General features: G+C 40.2%; 1 protein-coding gene across 2 annotated transcripts; it reads right to left on the bottom strand.

Annotated features, from left to right (window-relative positions):
* Positions 1-635: 635 nt before the first annotated feature.
* Positions 636-7,438, bottom strand: faima (Fas apoptotic inhibitory molecule a). Of its 2 annotated transcripts, none has more exons than XM_024000714.2 (5): positions 7,269-7,438; positions 6,799-6,948; positions 6,191-6,419; positions 2,009-2,058; positions 636-871 (listed from the first exon to the last, which is right to left on the bottom strand). In XM_024000714.2, exons 2-5 carry the CDS (start codon positions 6,910-6,912, stop codon positions 722-724), a joined length of 543 nt encoding a protein of 180 aa, XP_023856482.1. In that variant the 5' UTR covers positions 6,913-6,948; positions 7,269-7,438; the 3' UTR covers positions 636-721. The 2 variants fall into 2 exon arrangements, with proteins under 2 accessions (XP_023856482.1, XP_023856475.1); XM_024000707.2 differs by having other exon boundaries at positions 6,799-6,946; positions 7,259-7,342.
* Positions 7,439-19,780: the final 12,342 nt, after the last annotated feature.

Below are 19,780 nucleotides of genomic sequence, written 5' to 3'. Positions count from 1 at the left end.
AAGGGCTGACATCAAATAATCATTAACATAAACATACCATTGATGTTACCAACTATGCACGGGACAGATCTGTTTATAAATACTCCAGTTATTACAATTCATTTGTTTTAGAATGTTGCAGCCTACACACAAAAGCAAATAATCCTGGCACATTAATGCATTATAAGTGAGCTGCATGGCCCATGGACAGGTTCTCCAAATGGCACCTTATTCCTTATATAGTGCACTACTTTTGACCAGGGCCCATATGGCTCCCTCTGGTCAATGGGAATAGGGTGCCATTTTGGGAAGCAGAATMTGTGTTTTGTAAATTACAAGTACAAGGATGATTCCTCATACACAGTGCACTTTCTGGAATGTGACTGGAATATCAACTTAAAAATTAAGAAATGTTTTCCCATTTAGGAAAAACATTTTTATTGACATAACTACTCCTCTTGACACAACTGTGCAACCTGCCTTTCACCCACTGGTGATAATGTCAGTTTACCAGATAAAATTATGTCTACAGAACTYGAGCCCAAGAGGTACCTCTGCACGATGCTCATGATCTTTGGTGGTTAACCATCTAAGATCATGGACATTGTGCAGAGGTACCTCATGGACTCCAGCTTGACAGTGAAATATCACACAGCACCAATGTTCAGTCTATTATTTTGTCCCTGATTTGAAAAAGGCTTTCTTCACTCCAACAAAGTGCTCAAAACACKTATACAGACAATCACTCTGTGGTTTCAGCTATCTCTGTGCCGTCCACAAGCAAAGTGTGGATAATGCCATCTCGCCTCTTTCCACTGCTCACGGCCTTAATGCAACAGTCATGGGCGCTTAGAGTGAAGTGTGTCTCAGTACCGTCTTCCACAAACTCCCCCTGTGAACGAGATAGAGATGAACAGATTGTCATTTATGATCAATAGATTTCAGTAAAGTTTAATGTAATGTAAATATTATACATAAATTAAGAGTGTATGGAGGGATATAGAGGGCCAATTTGATTTTAAGTGGGCTAGGAGGTTAGGAGTGGTGCATTTACCTGTTTTTATTGCGTCTTGTTTATAAAATCAAATAATGTTAATCATGCAACCTCCATTTTTTTCCTAGAATCCTCTCATACATTTTTCTAATGGTATCAGGAATTGAAAAAAATATTTTGTGTTAAAATAATCAAAATGATATGTGCCTCATTTGCATTAATACACTGGGTGTATTTAATACATTAACATAAAGGTGTGGAACAGGGCTGCAACCACCAAAAACGTACTTTGTCTAGGCCTACAGTACCTGCATATACCAGTGCTGTCTAGACTGACTCATTAATTACCATTGTTGTCACATTCTGTTACATAATTCAACAAGTGTGTCAATAGCAAGATCCCCTTGGATTAAAAATCAACACACTTGGCTCTAGATTACAGCCATAATATCACTATAATCCAAGTGTTCATTTTCAGAAGTTGCTTTCATAACAGCACATTAATTTGTAAACATTTKAACTATATTAAATTATTACMTTCTTCAATTCCCKAAAAATTWACACCCATCAAAAAAGGTAACTTTCTTCTCTTTCTTGTGATGTAAGTGTTGAGACGATGAGTTAAATCTACAACAAAGCTTAAACATTGTTATTGATGCAACGGAAAAACAACGCATTCCATTGAGCCCTTTCCAGCCATTACCGGAGTGTGCTTGACAGGTCATTACAAAAATGTCTGCGGTTGTAACGTTAATGGGGAAATACTGAACTAACTTAAAAAATTGATTTAATTGACACTGAAAAGTCAAACATTTTAAAATGCCTTTCAGACGGATGAAGCACTCTTTAAATAGCTAAACTATTGAAGCGTGACCACCGGACAATCAAACGTTTTGTTGCGAATCGTCAGCTGTCGATTTTGCACCCCTCAAACACAGGAAATAAACAGATTGTCCGGTAGACGGGGCATCCGCGTTGTTACTATTCATCTTTGTGCTAAGTGATTCTCAGCATGATTGGAGGGAAAATGCTTACCGCTGTCTCCATTTTTTGTCCATTACACCAAATATCCATAGTGTCTTTCTCTGTGGAAAGAGAAATAACACATATTAGGCAAACATCAATAAAATACTTCAGGATACACAGAAAATGTAAGCAGCGCATATTGTACTCCTGATTGATGATCACCATGAGAACATGCCTTTAAGTTAGCTGTGACTTGGCTTCTGCCAAAGTAAAGCATTTTCTTTAGGCTATGTTCAGATAAGCTTTTGACTGATTTCAAAGGAGCGTGAGTCAAAATTACCAATGGAACTGAAAATTAACCTGGATTTCTCCAGTCTCTTTCAAATGCTCTCCTGCTATKATTTATCGAGATGGCATTGTTGGTTATGGTAGTAGGCCTAACTCATTTGTGTTTTCCTTCAGTGTTATTATTCATGTAATTATTTAGAGAGCACATTCAATTAAACTGTTAATTTAAAGTAGATGTGACATTTAAGGGTAGTGTGCATAACACTTCAATTGTTTCTGAGAGCAAGGGTGATGGACTCAGGGATTTTTATGCCATTGAAATGCTTTTGTGGTCCACCTAAGTGTTTTTTTCGGGTCACCTAAATCCAAACAGTGGGGGGGACCCATTCAGTGTAAACTGAAACAACTAAAACCAGATATAAATTATGTAGAAAAGATAATGACCTACAGTTGAAGTCGGATGTTTACATACACCTCAGCCAAATACATTTAAACTCAGTTTTTCATAATTCTTGACATTTAATCRGAGTAAAAATTCCCTGTCTTAAATCAGTTAGGATCACCACTTTATTTTAATAATGTGAAATGTCAGAATAATAGTAGAGAGAATTATTTATTTCAGCTTTTATTTCTTTCATCGCATTCCCAGTGGGTCAGAAGTTTACATACACTCAATTAGTATTTGGTAGCATTGCCTTTAAATTGTTTAACTTGGGTAAAATGTTTCGGGTAGCCTTCCACAAGCTTCCCTCCTGCAGCAAAGCACCCCCACACCATGATGCTGCCACCCCCGTGCTTCACGGTTGGGATGGTGTCCTTCGGCTTGCAAGCCTCCCCCTTTTTCCTCCAAACATAACGATGGTCATTATGGCCAAACAGTTCTATTTTTGTTTCATCAGACCAGAGGACATTTCTCCAAATAGTATGATCTTTGTCCCCATGTGCCGTTGCAAACCGTAGACTGGCTTTTTTGTGGCGGTTTTGGAGCAGTTGCTTCTTCCTTGCTGAGCAGCCTTTCAGGTTATGTCCCTATAGGACTCGTTTTACTGTGGATATAGATASTTTTGTACCTGTTTCCTCCAGCATCTTCACAAGGTCCTTTGCTGTTGTTCTGGGATTGATTTGCACTTTTCGCACCAAAGTACGTTAATCTCTAGGAGACAGAACGCGTCTCCTTCCTGAGCGGTATGACGGCTGCGTGGTCCCATGGTGTTTATAATTGCTTACTATTGTTTGTACAGATGAACGTGGTACCTTCAGGCATTTGGAAATTGCTCCCAAGGATGAACCAGACTTGTGGAGGTCTACAATTTATTATCTGAGGTCTTGGCTGATTTATTTAGATTTTCCCATGATGTCAAGCAAAGAGGCACTGAGTTTGAAGGTAGGCCTTGAAATACATCCACAGGTACACCTCCAATTGACTCAAATTAMGTCAATTAGCCTATCAGAAGCTTCTAAAGCCATGACATCATTTTCTGGAATTTTCCAAGCTGTTTAAAGGCACAGTCAACTTAGTGTATGTAAACTTCTGACCCACTYGAATTGTGATACAGTGAAATAATCTGTAAACAATTGTTGGAAAAATTACTTGTGTCATGCACAAAGTAGATGTCCTAACTGACTTGACAAACTTTAGTTTGTTAACAAGAAATGTGTGGAGTGGTTGAAAAACGAGTTTTAATGACTCCAACCTAAGTGTATGTAAACTTCCGACTTCAACTGTATATATWTTTTTTTACAATATAGTCTTTGAGAACTAACAATCACCAAAATAAAAGCTAGACAGTCAGGGAGAATAGAAAATTCCCAAAATAATATTCTAAAATAAAATTGAGCAGTATTTATTTTGTTTGAGCAAAATAATACAGAATTATCCATGGCAAAATGCATAGAATTGCAGGAAAGTASCTTTAAAATTACAAAATTTTCTCTCAGCTGCCTGTCAAAATGTGTAGAATTGTAGAAAATTTGCTTCTGAAACTGAATTTTAAAAAATCCGCTCCATGTAGAATTGCAGGAAATTYGCCTAAAAATTATAAAAATGATCACACCGCCAAGATGGGGGGCCTCTACAAATCAGCTGCGTCAACGAGCCGACTGCGCCCATTTTCACGCCAACCAGTTGCTTCTCTCTATGAATACAGGGACAGGGTTGCCAAATACAATCAAGGAACACATACAATTAACTGCCTACCAACACAAGTGGATCCTGAGCTTGTAAAGTGGAGACGTCAAAGAACGTCAAGTAAATATTGCTGGAGAAACCTTGACTTTGGAGACAGCGTCGTGTTTGTTAGCAAATGCATTTGCAGTGGTTAATTAATGGTAAATAAGTGAATTGTTTCCCCCCACAGTTAGCCAAGATGATTAGCTAGCRACCTAAAATGGTTTACAGTCAGGCAATTGCTTCTACACTATTTTGCTAATGAGCATGAAGCTGCCGTATCCGTGGCGCTACCGTGTCAATAAAATGTGTCCAAAAATTACGTGGTGTCTTCAGTTTTTTTTACATTATTACACGCAATGGTAAAATATATGTATTTTTTTAAGGTATTTTCAGACTTTATTAAAACAGATAGTGAGAGTATAACAGTGGGGAAAGTAGGCCGGATTCGAACCTATGCTGACACTGTAGACGCTGCGGTATTACCGCTAGACCGGCCAACCCATCTGAGCCAATTCTTAGAAAATGGGACAGTATCACCTGATATCTGAACTTATCTGAGCAGTGGTGTAGAGGACAGGTGGCAAAGTGCCAAATGAACCCGAAAAATAAGAATTTGGCCTTAGAAATGAGCCCCTGGAGCATTTTTTATTTTTTTTACAATGACGGCCTACTCCGGCCAAACCCTCCCCAAACCCGGACGACGCTGGGCCATTTGTGCGCCGCCCTATGGGACACCCGATCACAGCCAGTTGTGATACAGCCCGGGATCGAACCAGAGTCTGTTTTTTGACACCTCTAGCACTGAGATGCAGTGCCTTAGACCGCTGTGCCACTCGGAAGCGCAGTTTTAGGTGAGAGGTGCCTTGCTCAAGGGCACAACAGCAGGTGATGGCATCTCCATTTGCCAGCTCTCATCCAGCTCTCGGTTTCCCCCTCAGACCTAGGATTGGAACTGGCAACCCTCTGGTTACTGGCCCACCTCCTTAACCTCTGGGCTACCTGTCTTTCCCAGTCTGGAACAGTTACAAGGCCTACTGTTTTCCATAAGCKCTAGGATGGTGGTGTGGAGTTTAGAGGCTATAAAAAAAACAGCCTCATCCATGACATAGCACCAGTGGAAGATAAGTGTTGCTATTGTAAATAGTCCAGTCAATTCAGGTGGTCTTTGTTTTGATTGTTGAGGGGCACGAGTTTTAAGGGCTGTAGCATAAAGAAATAGGCTAACACTATACTAACCACACTAGGAGTGAATGTTTTTACAGTCATGCCCACTCTGTTCAATAGTGAACCATCAAAGGTACTATAGCCTAGCTAGTTCCATATCCTCAAACTAACAAATGCAACAACCAATAACCTAACACATGGGTCTGTGACAAATTTGGTTTAGCACCATTGCCTTTCATTGTGTTACGACAAGTCAGACCTAACGTTACCTTGGGACATTTTAAAAACAGTGAAGTTTATTTTGAACCCATCTATTTCARTTTGAAGTTCCGGAGTGGCTGACATAGCCTATCAGCATTCAGACTTGAGTAATTTGATGTAATTTATATTTTATGGGAGGTGCTTTGCAAACATCCACAAAATACAAACATTGTCACAGCAATCTTTGGCACTTTGTAAATAAATCTCAATGGCTCAAAAAGTCAGGCAGACAATGTGTTAATGGAGGCCACCATCAATACCAGTTTTCCCTTATAGTACATTTACATTTAAGTCATTTAGCAGACGCTCTTATAGTAGTTGACATACTGTATGTTTGCATTAAAAGCTGGGGAGAGGAAATATCTTACCCAGGACGACCCTGCAGTCGATGCCGTCCAGGTTGAGCAGCCAAGTGTTGGTGACTTTGGAGCGGTTCTCCATGTACGTTTTCAGGCTCTTTCCATTGATCTCCAGGGTGTATTCGTAAGCAAAGCCGCTCACTGCATCAATGTTAATGGTCGCTTTGGTGGCCGCACTTCCCACGTTGAAGGTCTCCTTTCCCACCAGCTTGAACATCCAGTCTCTTCTTACAATTTCCTGGGCAAAGGGACAAATGCAAGAGGTCCAATAATTCAGTGTGATTCTATGTTATTGTCATACTGTTATAATATTGGACCTACATTCAAAATGCCTACATTTACTTTTTTGACAGTACCCGAGTAGTAATTGTAAGCGAATATACATACACACACACACACACACAACATGGCAAAGGCTGACATGTCAAATGGTACTCTGAATGCGACTGCCATTGAGGGAGATCAAGAGAAGCTACCACTCAATCTCAAACAGAGAGAGGGAGTGAGTTGAGTGAGTGGGAAAGATTCTCCGAGTTTGTTGATGCTTGACGTTTTGTCTGCTTGTCTAATAAATAGGGTTAAGTGTAACATTATTACCATTATTTATCAAGTTTTACCTTTCCGTCTATGTAGATTACCCTTTTCCCAGTGGTTGTGCCATGTTCAAACTCAATCCGATGGACTCCATCGCTCAGGGCCACTTCCCACACTCCTACCAGGTCGCCCGACATTCTGACCTCCTCACTGGCCCGCTTTGGCCACCAACTCTAGAACATTGAAACAAGATTAACTAAACTTTTCAAAGGGGTCACGACATAGCATGGTGCCACACCGAAATAAATKTATTAGAAGGACCTAGCTACGTTCGCTAGTTAATTTGAGTAACCACAGTGACGTTAGCCTGGAGATAATTTAGCATATTATATAATTTAGCTAGCTAACCTTAGTTAGATTAACGTTACTGTTAGTTACATATTAGTTATTAAGGAGCCTGTTTGCTAGCTAGTTAGCTAACGTAGCTAACTTAATCATGACACTGATAGCCAAAGCTAGCTAGCTAGCTAACGTTGGGCTTACCTTTCAGTACCTTGCTAGCTACGTTTCGGGAACGGTTAACTAGCTAGAAAGCTTGCTACTGTAAAAATATAACAATAGTTTAGCTAGTTCGCTAGCTATATCTACACGTAACGTGCTTGTTTGTTGCTAGCACATCCACAGTTTGCTTCAAGTCCAGCAACGCATCAAAACAACCAAAACTGATACGTTACTATGGAAACCATGCCACGTGACAGGCTAGGAAGAGAAGGAACTGCCAGATGTGTCAAAATAGCCTGGAAGTCAGCCCGCACTGGGGAGCCAAATTTAAAATGGAATCATATGTAGGCTACTGACTGCATAAAATGACCTATTTCCTACTGTGTACATGTAAGTCAGAATATGTTTAATGATAAGTAGAAACTCAGTATTTCGAAGTCATGATAAAAACAGAGCTTGACCAGTCGGCCTTCAACCTAGTTAATACATTTCAAATCAAATTGTATTAGTCAAATGCGCCGAATACAACAGGTCACCTTACAGTGAAATGCTTACTTACGAGCCCCAAACCAACAATGTTTTTATTTTTATTTCACCTTTATTTAACCAGGTAGGCCAGTTGAGAACAAGTTCTCATTTACAACTGCGACTTGGCCAAGATAAAGCAAAGCAGTGCGACAAAAACAACACAGAGTTACACATGGGATAAACTAACTTACAGTGAATAACGCAATAGAAAAATCTGTATACAGTGTGTGCAAATGAAGTAAGGCAGTAAATAGGCCATAGTGGCGACGTAATTACAATTTAGAAATTAACACTGGAGTGATAGATGTGCAGATGAGGAAGTGCAAGTAGAAATACTGGTGTGCAAAAGAGCAGAAAAACATATGGGATGAGGTAGGTAGTTGGTTGGATGGGCTATTTACAGATGGGCTGTGTACAGCTGCAGCGATTGGTAAGCTGCTCTGACAGCTGATGCTTAAAGTTAGTGAGGGAGATATGTGTCCAACTTCAGTAATTTTTGCAATTCATTCCAGTCATTGGCAGCAGAGAACTGTAAGGAAAGGCGGCCAAAGTAGGTGTTGGCTTTGGGGATGACCAGTGAATTATACCTGCTGGAGCGAGTGCTACGGGTGGGTGTTGCTATGGTGACCAGTGAGCTGAGATAAGGCGGAGCTTTACCTAGCAAAGAGTTATAGGTGACCTGGAGCCAGTGGGTTTGGCGATGCATATGTAGCGAGGACCAGCCAATGAGAGTATACAGATCGCAGTGGTGGGTAGTATATGGGGCGTTGGTGACAAAACGGATGGCACTGTGATAGACTGTATGAGGCTATTTTGTAAATGACATCGCCGAAGTTAAGGATCGGTAGGATAGTCAGTTTTACAAGGGTATGTTTGGCAGCATGAGTGAAGGAGGCTTTGTTTGCGAAATAGGAAGCCGATTCTAGATTTTATTTTGGATTGGAGATGCTTAAGATAGGGGGCAGCATTGGGAAGTTTGGATGAGAAGCGTGCCCAAAGTAAACTGCCTGTTACTCAGGCCCAGAAGCTAGACTAAGCATATAATAGTAGATTTGGATAGACAACACTCTAAAGTTTCCAAAACTGTTAAAATAATGTCTGTGACTATAACGGAACTCATATGGCAGGCGAAAACCTGAGAAAAATTCAATCAGGAAGTGGGAATTCTGAGGTTTGTAGTTTTCAAGTGAATGCCTATCGAAAATCCAGTGTCTGTGGGGTCAGAWTGCACTTCCTAAGGCTTCCAGTAGATGTCAACAGTCTTTAGAAGTTGTTTCAGGCTTCTATTGTGAAAGGGGAGAGAATAAGAGCACTCAGAGTAAGTGGCTCAGCTGAAAGCCATGAGTTGTTTATCGCGTGTGGCCGTGAGCGCGACGGCCGTTCCCTGAAAACGGTATTGTCCGGTTGAAACATTATTGAATATTTATGATAAAAACACCCTAAGGATTGATTAGAAACATCTTTTGACATGTTTCTACGAACTTTAATGGAACTTTTTTGACTTTTCGTCTGGATGTTGTGCCCGCGCTTTGTACATATGGATTACTGAACTAAACGTGCGAACAAAAAGGAGGTTTTTGGACATAAAGATGAACTTTATCGAACAAAACTAACAGTTATTGTGTAACATGGAGTCCTGGGAGTGCCACCAGATGAAGATCATCAAAGGTAAGTGATTAATTTTAACGCTATTTCTGATTTTTGTGACACCTTTCCTTGGCTGAAAAATGTCTGTATGGTTTTGTGGCTAGGCGCTGTCCTAACATAATCGCATGGTGTGCTTTCGCCGTAAAGCCTTTTTGAAATTTTACACAGCGGCTGGATTAACAAGAAGTTTATCTTTAAAATGGTGTATAGTACTTGTATGTTTGAGGAATTTTAATTATGAGATTTCTGTTGTTTGATTTTGGCGCCCTGCAATTTCACTGGCTGTAGGCCAGGTGTTCCGCTAGCYGAACCCCCTTCCCAGAAAGGTTAATATGAGTCTGGAAGGAGAGTTTACAGTCTAGCCAGACACCTAGGTATTTATAGTTGTCCACATATTCTAAGTTAGAACTGTCCAGAGTAGTGATGCTAGTCAGGCGGGTGGGTGCAGGCAGCGATCGGTTGAAGAGCATGCATTTCATTTTACTAGCATTTAAGAGCAGTTGGAGGCCACGGAAGGAGTGTTGTATGGCATTGAAGCTTGTTTGGAGGTTAGGGTTAGCACAGTGTTAACACAGTGTCCAAAGAAGGGCCAGATGTATACATAATGGTGTCGTCTGCGTAGAGGTGGATCAGAGAATCACCCGCATCATTGATAAATACAGAGAAAAGAGTCGGCCCAAGAATTGAACCCTGTGGCACCCCCATAGAGACTGCCAGAGGTCCGGATAACAGGCCCTCTGATTTGACACACTGAACTCTGAGAAGTAGTTAGTGAACCAGGCGAGGCAGTCATTAGAGAAACCAAGGTTGTTGAGTCTGCCGATAAGAATACGGTGATTGACAGAGTCYAAAGCCTTGTCCAGGTTGATGATGCATGGTATTGTCTTTTATCGATGGCGGTTATGATATCGTTTAGGACCTTGAGCGTGGCTGAGGTGCACTCGTGACCAGCTCGGAAACCGGATTGCATASCTGAGAAGGTACGGTGGGATTCTAAATGGTCGGTGATCTGTTTGTTCACTTGGCTTTCGAAGACTTTAAAAAGGCAAGGCAGGATAGATATAGGCAGGATAGATATAGGTCTGTAACAGTTTGGGTCTAGAGTGTCTCCCCCTTTGAAAAGGGGGATGACCACGGCCGCTTTCCAATCTTTAMAAATCTCAGACGATACGAAAGAGAGGTTGAACATTTTAGAAAGAGAGGGTCCAGATTGTCTAGCCCAGCTGATTTGTAGGGATCCAGATTTTGCAGCTCTATCAGAACATCAGCTGTCTGGATTATGGTGAAGGAGAAGCGGGGGGGGCTTATGCCAGTTGCTGCGGGGGTGCAGAGCTGTTGGCCGGGGTTGGGGTAGGCAGGTGGAAAGCATGGCCAGCCATAGAGAAATAGTTATTGAAATTCTCGATTATCGTGGATTTATCGGTGGTGACAGTGTTTCCCATCCTCAATTCAGTGGGCAGCTGGGAGGATGTGCTCTTATTCTCCATGAACTTTACAGTGTCCCAAAAATTTGGGGAGTTAGTGCTACAGGATGCAAATGTCTGTTTGACAAAGCTAGCCTTAGCTTTCTTAACTGACTGTGTATATTGGTTCCTYACTTCCCTGAAAAGTTGAATATCATGGGGACTATTCGATGCTAGTGCAGTACGCCACAGGATGTTTTTGTGCTTGTCATGGGCAGTCAAGTCTGGAGTGAACCAAGGGCTATTTCTGTTCTTAGTTCTACATTTTTTGAAAGGGGCATGCTTATTTAAGATGGTGTGGAAAGCACTTTTAAAGAACAACCAGGCATCCTCAGGGCAAGGATCTCCTTCCAGAGAGATCGTAACATACTCTGTTTCACGGAAACATGGCTGTCTCTGGATATTCTTTCCATGTCTATTCAGCTATCTGGGTTCTCAGTACATCGTGCAGACAGGAATAAAGACCTCATGCGTGCTCATGTATTGACGTACACACGTGTCTATGTGCCTATCTCACAATTTCAATGTTTTCCAATACAATGAGATCTGTAGATTCTCTGTCTTTATCACCATAAGYGCTCAAATGCAGTTCTTTATCTACAGTTCTCGGAAGTTAACATACACGTAGGTTGGAGTCATTAAAACTCATTTTTCAACCACTCCACAAATMTCTTCTTAATAAACTATCGTTTTGGCAAGTCGGTTAGGACATCTACTTTGTGCATGACACAAGTKATTTTTACAAAAATTGTTTACAGACAGATTATTTCACTTATAATTCACTGTATCACAATTCCAGTTGGTCAGAYGTTTACAWACACTATGTTGACTGTGCCTTTAAACAGCTTGGAAAATTCCAGAAAATMATGTCATGGCTTTAGAGGCTTCTGATAGGCTAATTGACATAATTTGAGTCAATTGGAGATGTACCTGTGGATGTATTTGAAGGCCTACCTTCAAACTCAGTGCCTCTTTGCTTGACATCATGGAAAAATCAAAGAATTCAGCCAAGACCTCAGAAAAATTATTGTAGACCTCCACAATTCTGGTTTATTCCTGGGAGAAATGTCCAAACGCCTGAAGGTACCACATTCATCTGTACAAACAATAGTACGCAAGTATAAACACCATGGGACCACACAGCCGTTATACCGCTCAGGAAGGAGACGCGTTCTGTCTCCTAGAGATGAACGTACTTTGGTGCGAAAAGTGCAAATCAATCCCAGAACAACAGCAAAGGACCTTGTGAAGATGCTGGAGGAAACAGGTACAAAAGTATCTATATCCACAGTAAAACGAGTCCTATGTCGACATAACCTGAACGGCCACTCAGCAAGGAAGAAGCCACTGCTCCAAAACTGCCATAAAAAAAGCCAGACTACGGTTTGCAACTGCACATGGGGACAAAGATTGTACTTTTTGGAGAAATGTCCTCTGGTCTGATGAAACAAAAATAGAACTGTTTGGCCATAATGACCATCGTTATGTTTGGAGGAAAAAGGGGGAGGCTTGCAAGCCGAAGAACACCATCCCAACCGTGAAGCACAGGGGTGGCAGCAACATGTTGTGTGGGTGCTTTGCTTCAGAAAGGACTGGTGCATTTCACAAAATAGATGGCATCATGAGGAAAGAAAATTATGTGGATATCAGTCAGGAAGTTAAAGCTTGGTCTTCCAAATGGACAATGACCCCAAGCATACTTCCAAAGTTGTGGCAAAATGGCTTAAGGACAACAAAGTCAAGGTATTGGAGTGGCKATCACAAAGCCCTGACCTCAATCCTATAGAAATGTTGTGGGCAGAACTGAAAAAGTGTGGGCGTGCACGGAGGCCTACAAACCTGACCCAGTTACACCAGCTCTGTCAGGAGGAATGGGCCAAAATTCACCCAACTTATTGTGGGAAGCTTGTGGAAGGCTACCCAAAACATTTGACTTAAGTTAAACAATTTAAAGGCAATGCTACCAAATACTAATTGAGTGTATGTAAACTTCTGACCCACTGGGAATGTGATGAAAGAAATAAAAGCTGAAATAAATCATTCTCTATACTGTTATTCTGACATTTCACATTCTTAAAATAAAGTGGTGATCCTAACTGACCTAAGACATGGAATTTTTACTAGGATTAAATGTCAGGAATTGTGAAAACTGAGTTTTAAATGTATTTGGCTAAGGTGTATGTAAACTTTCGACTTTAACTGTACTTCTCTGGGAAGAAGATAGACTTCAAGCTAGCTTGTCATGCCCTCTCTGGGTAATCGCCACACACTTTCATATTTGTTTGAGAAGTCCCAAATGTTTGGGATTTGCAATGTTGTTGCCAGCTATTTTTTTCTAGGTTGCTGTTATAAATGAGAACGTGTCCTCAATCAATTTACCTAATAAAAGAAAAGCAAATACCAAACAGAGTGCACTATGTACACCTTGTTTATTAGTGTTGCATGCCCATGGTGGCAAAATAGTTGGATATGAAGAAATTTCGCACTTCCCCTTTTCTAAAGTAATGTGCACCTATTTCCTGACCCTCTACAGTACCATTGCATCCATACACCAACCGCCCCTATCTGACTCGAGTATGTGTATTCTCAGACAAGTACTGCTCTGTCTTCCTTTATCTATGCCATATCCAGTTGGTGATACATTGCTCTTGGGTCATTCTGTGAATAGAGTGCCTTTTGGGTTGTGTAATTTTGGCCAAAATAACAATTTCTTTCATAAATTGTAACATATCATAAAAAACACATTTTCAACTTCATAAACATCCCATCTCAAGAGTTTAAATTAAGAAAAATGTATATAAAAGTGACTATGAYAGTGAGTGTGGACCGTGAAAAGGTTGACAATTTCATCTTAAATCAGCCATTGAAGCTTGTTGTGTGCAACAGGGAGGGGAAATTGAATGCAAACTTAACAACAATATTTSAACTTGTTACAAAATGTCTAGCCTGTCTATCTATGGGTAACAGTGTTGACATGTTATTCTTGACGCGCTCAGTTTTTCACTACAAAACACAAATAGAAAATGTCCGAAAGAGTAGAACCAGCTCACCTGTTTTGCTCTATGATTTGACTATTAGAAGTTCAATGTCGCTTTAAAACATTTTTTTTTAAAGGGAATAGTTTTACCATATTAAAGCGAGAGTTTAGTTCACATTAGAGGGTTTATTTTAAACCTGAGGGCTTTACAATGATGGGGAAAAGTTAGGAAAATCTTGGTTTGAGTGGATTAAAATCTTCCCAGAAGTATGACATTTTCAGAGACAACAAACAAATGATTTGAAAGAAATCACAGTGTTATTGYAATTTTGAGTGTTTCATCTAAATGTACACACCATCTCAGAGGTACACAAAAGGCACTCTATTTGTGGAATGACCCTTTTCACAGATGTGAGTCAGATCTGTAATCTGTGTGTGGAGAGTCAGCGAGCAAGATCTAGCTAACTGCTTACAGCTGTGAAATGTGATGTTATGAGACTGAAGTGGGAACAGAGAACAGTGTGCTTTCTTCATTGTTGTTCACCAGATTCACGAGATGTCTGCTCAAGGGCAGGCATGGGCTGTCTTCCTGTTGATAGCAAGAGTTCAGCTTTTACCGGATCCTATAATCATTGGGTTATTGTGATGAGACAGGAGGCGTGCCCTTTCATGATAACTTGACTTTTTTTTAAATTATATGTTAAGCGTATTTCTGCTCTCCTCCAGTTTAATGTTTAGACCTGTGCGGTGTGCCATGTGTATAAAGTCATGCTCGTCATTAATGACTTGCCTCGCTGTAACTATGAAAGTACATGAACACAGCTGTCTACTTTTATATCTAATTCATTTAACTTTGCAAAATACCGGCATCTTTAGAGTGAGAGCAACCTTAGTTTGTGGATCTACAGTATATTGTAATAATAATTACATTACTTTTGAATATTACTTATTGTTGCATTATTTTACACATTGTAAATATGATTGTTTGTTATAATATATAGTGACATTAATTCAAAATAACTTGTCTAGCATTGTGTCTGATGTTGATGTTGTGAGGATGGGTTTGCTGCTCACTGGGGTGTTGCTTGGTTAAAAAACTCACAAGCTGGAGGTGTGCAAGGATGTGGTGAGAAAGGTGAAAGCTGCATGGTAGGACGTACAGTTGAAGTCGGAAGTTTACAGACACTTAGGTTGGAGTCATTAAAACATGTTTAACATCCACCCCACAAATTTCTTGTTAGGAAACTATAGTTTTGGCAAGTCGGTTAGGACATCTACTTTGTGCATGACACAAATCATTTTTAKAACAATTGTTTACAGACCGATTATTTCACTTATAATTCACTGTATCACAATTCCAGTGGGTCAGAAGTTTACATACACTAAGTTGACTGTGCCTTTAAACAGCTTGGAAAATTCCAGAAAATTATGTCATAGCTTTAGAAGCTTCTGATAGGCTAATTGACACCATTTTGAGTCAATTGGAGGTGTACCTGTGGATGTATTTCAAGGCCTACCTTCAAACTCAGTGGGAAAATGTGAAAATCAAAAGAAATCAGCCAAGACCTCAGATTTTTTTTTGTAGACCTCCACAAGTCTGGGTCATCCTTGGGAGCAATTTCCAAACGCCTGAAGGTACCATGTTCATCTGTACAAACAATAGTAAGCAATTATAAACACCATGGGAACACACAGCCGTCATACCGCTCAGGAAGGAGACGCGTTCTGTCTCCTAGAGATGAARGTACTTTGGTGCGAAAAGTGCAAATCAATCCCAGAACAACAGCAAAGGACCTTGTGAAGATGCTGGAAGAAACAGGTACAAAAGTATCTATATCCACAGTAAAACGAGTCCTATATAGACATAACCTTTATGGCCGCTCAGCCAGGAAGAAGCCACTGCTCCAAAACCACCATCAAAAAGCCAGACTACGGTTTGCAACTGCACATGGGGACAAAGATTGTACTTTTTGGAGAAATGTCCTCTGGTCTGATGAAACAAATATAGAACTGTTTGGCCATAATGACCATCGTTATGTTTGGAGGAAAAAGGGGGGAGGCTTGCAAGCCGAAGAACACCATCCCAACCGTGAAGCACTGGGGTGGCAGCATCATGTTGTGGGGGTGCTTTGCTGCAGGAGGGACTGGTGCACTTCACAAAATAGATGGCATCATGAGGTAAGAAAATGATGTGGATATATTGAAGCAACATCTCAAGACATCAGTCAGGAAGTTACAGCTTGGTCGCAAATGGGTCTTCCTAATGGACAATGACCCCAAGCATACTTCCAAAGTTGTGGCAAAATGGCTTAAGGACAACAAAGTCAAGGTATTGGAGTGGCCATCACAAAGCCCTGACCTCAATCCTATAGAAATGTTGTGGGCAGAACTGAAAAAGTGTGGGCGTGCACAGAGGCCTACAAACCTGACCCAGTTACACCAGCTCTGTCAGGAGGAATGGGCCAAAATTCACCCAACTTATTGTGGGAAGTTTGTGGAAGGCTACCAAAAACGTTTGACCCAAGTTAAACAATTTAAAGGCAATGCTACCAAATACTAATTGAGTGTATGTAAACTTCTGACCCACTGGGAATGTGATGAAAGAAATAAAAAGCTTAAATAAATAATTCTCTCTACTATTATTCTGACATTTCACTTTCTTAAAATAAAGTGGTGATCCTAACTGACCTAAGACAGGGAATTTTTACTAGGATTAAATGTCAAATAGAGTGCCTTTTGGGTTGTGTAATTTTGGCCAAAATAACAATTTATTTCATAAATTGTAACATATCATAAAAAACACATGTTCAACTTCATAAACATCCCATCTCAAGAGTTTAAATTAAGAAAAATGTATATAAAAGTGACTATGAAAGTGAGTGTGGACCGTGAAAAGGTTGACAATTTCTTCTTAAATCAGCCATTGAAGCTTGTTGTGTGCAACAGGGAGGGGAAATTGAATGCAAACTTAACAACAATATTTCAACTTGTTACAAAATGTCTAGCCTGTCTATCTATGGGTAACAGTGTTGACATGTTATTCTTTACGCGCTCAGTTTTTCACTACAAAACACAACTAGAAAATGTCCGAAAGAGTAGAACCAGCTCACCTGTTTTGCTCTATGATTTGACTATTAATTTTATGATTTGACTTTTTTTTTTTTTGTGTGTGAAAACATGGGAACATCTTGTGGTTCAATGGATAAAAWTTTTCCCAGAAGTTTGACATTTTCAGAGAAATTTTTATTTTTATTTTTAAGAAAACAGTGCTATTGGAGTTTTGAGTTTTTCATCAAAATGCACAGACAATCTTAGACATACACAAAATGCACTCTATTTGTGGAATGACCACAGACGTGTCAGATCTGTAATCTGTGTGTGGAGAGTGGGCGAGCAAGATCTAGCTAACTGCTTACAACTGTGAAATGTTATGAGACTGAAGTGGGAACAGAGAACAGTGTGCTTTCTTCATTGTTGTTCACCAGATTCACGAGATGTCTGCTCATGGGCAGGCATGGGCTGTCTTCCTGTTGCTAGCAAGAGTTCAGCTTTTACCGTATTCTATAATCATGGGGTTATTGTGACAACACAAGAAGAGTGACCTTTCATGACAACTTTAAGATTTTTGGTCAATATTTTTTATAATATGTCAAGTATATCTCTGCTCTCCTAAGATTTCTACATGGTTCTCTTTTCATTCATAGAGTTTTTATCCACTCATCCAGTTCAATGTTTAGACCTGTGTGTATAAAGTCGTACTAGTCATCAATTACATTTCTCACTGTAACTGTGAAAGTACATGTATGCAGCTGTCTACTGATATATAGTTAATTTAACTCTGCAAAATACCGGCATCTTTAGAGTGAGAGCGACCTTACTTTGTAACTCTATATTGTAATAATGTTTATTACATTATTACTTATTATTTGTACTACTTGTTATTATATTATTATTTTATATACTGTACATATAATTGTTTGTTAATATATAGTGACATTATTTCTAAATATCTTGGCTAGCATTGATGTTGTGAGGATGGGTTTGTTGCTCGCTGGTCTYTTGCTTGGTTAAATCACTGACAGGCTGGAGGTGTGTTCACCCCGCTACCATCTAGAAGGCGGTGACAGTACAGTTGCATCAAAGCTGGGACAGATGAGACTGATAAACAACTTCTATCTCCAGGCCATGAGACTGTTAAACAGTCACCACTAGCCGGCCTCCACCCAATTGATAATATGCATGTCAATCTCTCCTGGCTCAGGGTGGAGGAGAGCTTGATTGCATCACTGCTTGTCTTTGTGAGAGGTATTMACATGTTGAAATCACAGAGGTGCCTGTTTAAGCAACTAGCGCACAGCTCAGACACCCATACATACCCCACAAGACATGCCACCAGAGGTCTCTTCACAGTCCAGAACAGACTACAGGAAACACACAGTACTACATAGAGCCATGACTACATGGAACTCTATTCRGTATCYTGTAACACAGTCAAGCAGTAAAATCAGAATTTTAAAAACACTGCTAAAACTGCACCTTATGGAACAGCGTGGATTGTGAAGAGACACACACACAGCATTCGCAAACACATACACTCCACACACATTCACTACCGTTCAAAAGTTTGGAGTCACTTAGAAATGTACTTGTTTGTGAAAGAAAAGCWAATTTTTGTACCTTAAAATAACATCATATTGATCAGAAATACAGTGTAGACTGTGTTAATGTTGTAAATGACTATTGTAGCTGGAAACGGGCAGATTCTTTATGGAATATCTACATAGGCGTACAGAGGCCCATTATCATCACTCTTGTGTTCTAATGGCACGTTGTGTTAGCTAATCCAAGTTTATCATTTTAAAAGGCTTATTTATCATTAGAAAACCATTTTTCAATTATGTTAGCACAGTTGAAAACTGTTGTTCTGATTAAAGAACCAATAAAACTGGCCTTATTTAGACTAGTTGAGTATCTGGAGCATCAACATTTATGGGTTTGATTACAGGCTCAAAAGAGCTTTCTTCTGAAACTCGTCAGTCTATTCTTGTTCTGAGAAATGAAGGCTATTCCATGGGAGGAATTGCCAAGAAACTGAAGATAAAATACTACGCAGTTTACTACTCCCTTCACAGAACAGCGCATACTGTCTCTAACCAGAATAGAAAGAGGAGTGGGAGGCCCCGGTGCACAACTGAGCTAGAGGACAAGTACATTAGAGTGTCTAGTTTGAGAAACAGATGCGTCACAAGTCCTCAACTGGCAGCTTCATTAAATAGTACCCGCAAAACACCAGTCTCAACGTTAACAGTGAAGAGGCGACTCCGGGATGCTGGCTTTCTAGGCAGAGTTGCAAAGAAAAAAACATATCTCAGACTGGCCAATAAAAAAAAAAAATGAAGATGGGCAAAAGAACACAGAAACTGGACAGAGGAACTCTGCCTAGAAGGCCAGCATCCCGGAGTCGCCTCTTCAATGTTGACGTTGAGACTGGTGTTTTGCGGGTACTATTTAATGAAGCTGCCATTTGAGGACTTGTGAGGCGTCTGGAGATGGAACTGGGCCGACATTCTGCTGATTTTCTCATAGAAAAAAAGCCCAAACTCAATACAGTTTTCTGTTCCCAAAACTACAATCTGTTATTAACACAGTGCACTAAGTTTTGTGGACGTAACCCCCCCCCCCCCACAAAAGAAAATGCCATTGTATACAAGGCGTGCAAGAGCGAATTTAATTATTGCACACGCACACTTTTTTTCCAGGTCGTTGTTGTAAATGAGAATGTATCCTGAATCAACTTACCTAATAAAAGAAAAACAAATACCCAACAGAAACAGAGTGCACATACATTATTACACCTTGTTTACTAGTTATGCCTGCCTATAGCAGTTGGATATGAAGACATGACGCACTTCCCTTATTCGACAGTAACGTGCACCCGTTTCCTGACCT

Source organism: Salvelinus sp. IW2-2015, linkage group LG2 (assembly GCF_002910315.2).
Source record: "Salvelinus sp. IW2-2015 linkage group LG2, ASM291031v2, whole genome shotgun sequence".
Taxonomy (NCBI): Eukaryota; Metazoa; Chordata; class Actinopteri; order Salmoniformes; family Salmonidae; genus Salvelinus; species Salvelinus sp. IW2-2015.
The sequence above is the reverse complement of the archived record's forward strand: the minus strand, read 5'-3'. Positions and strand labels throughout refer to the sequence as shown.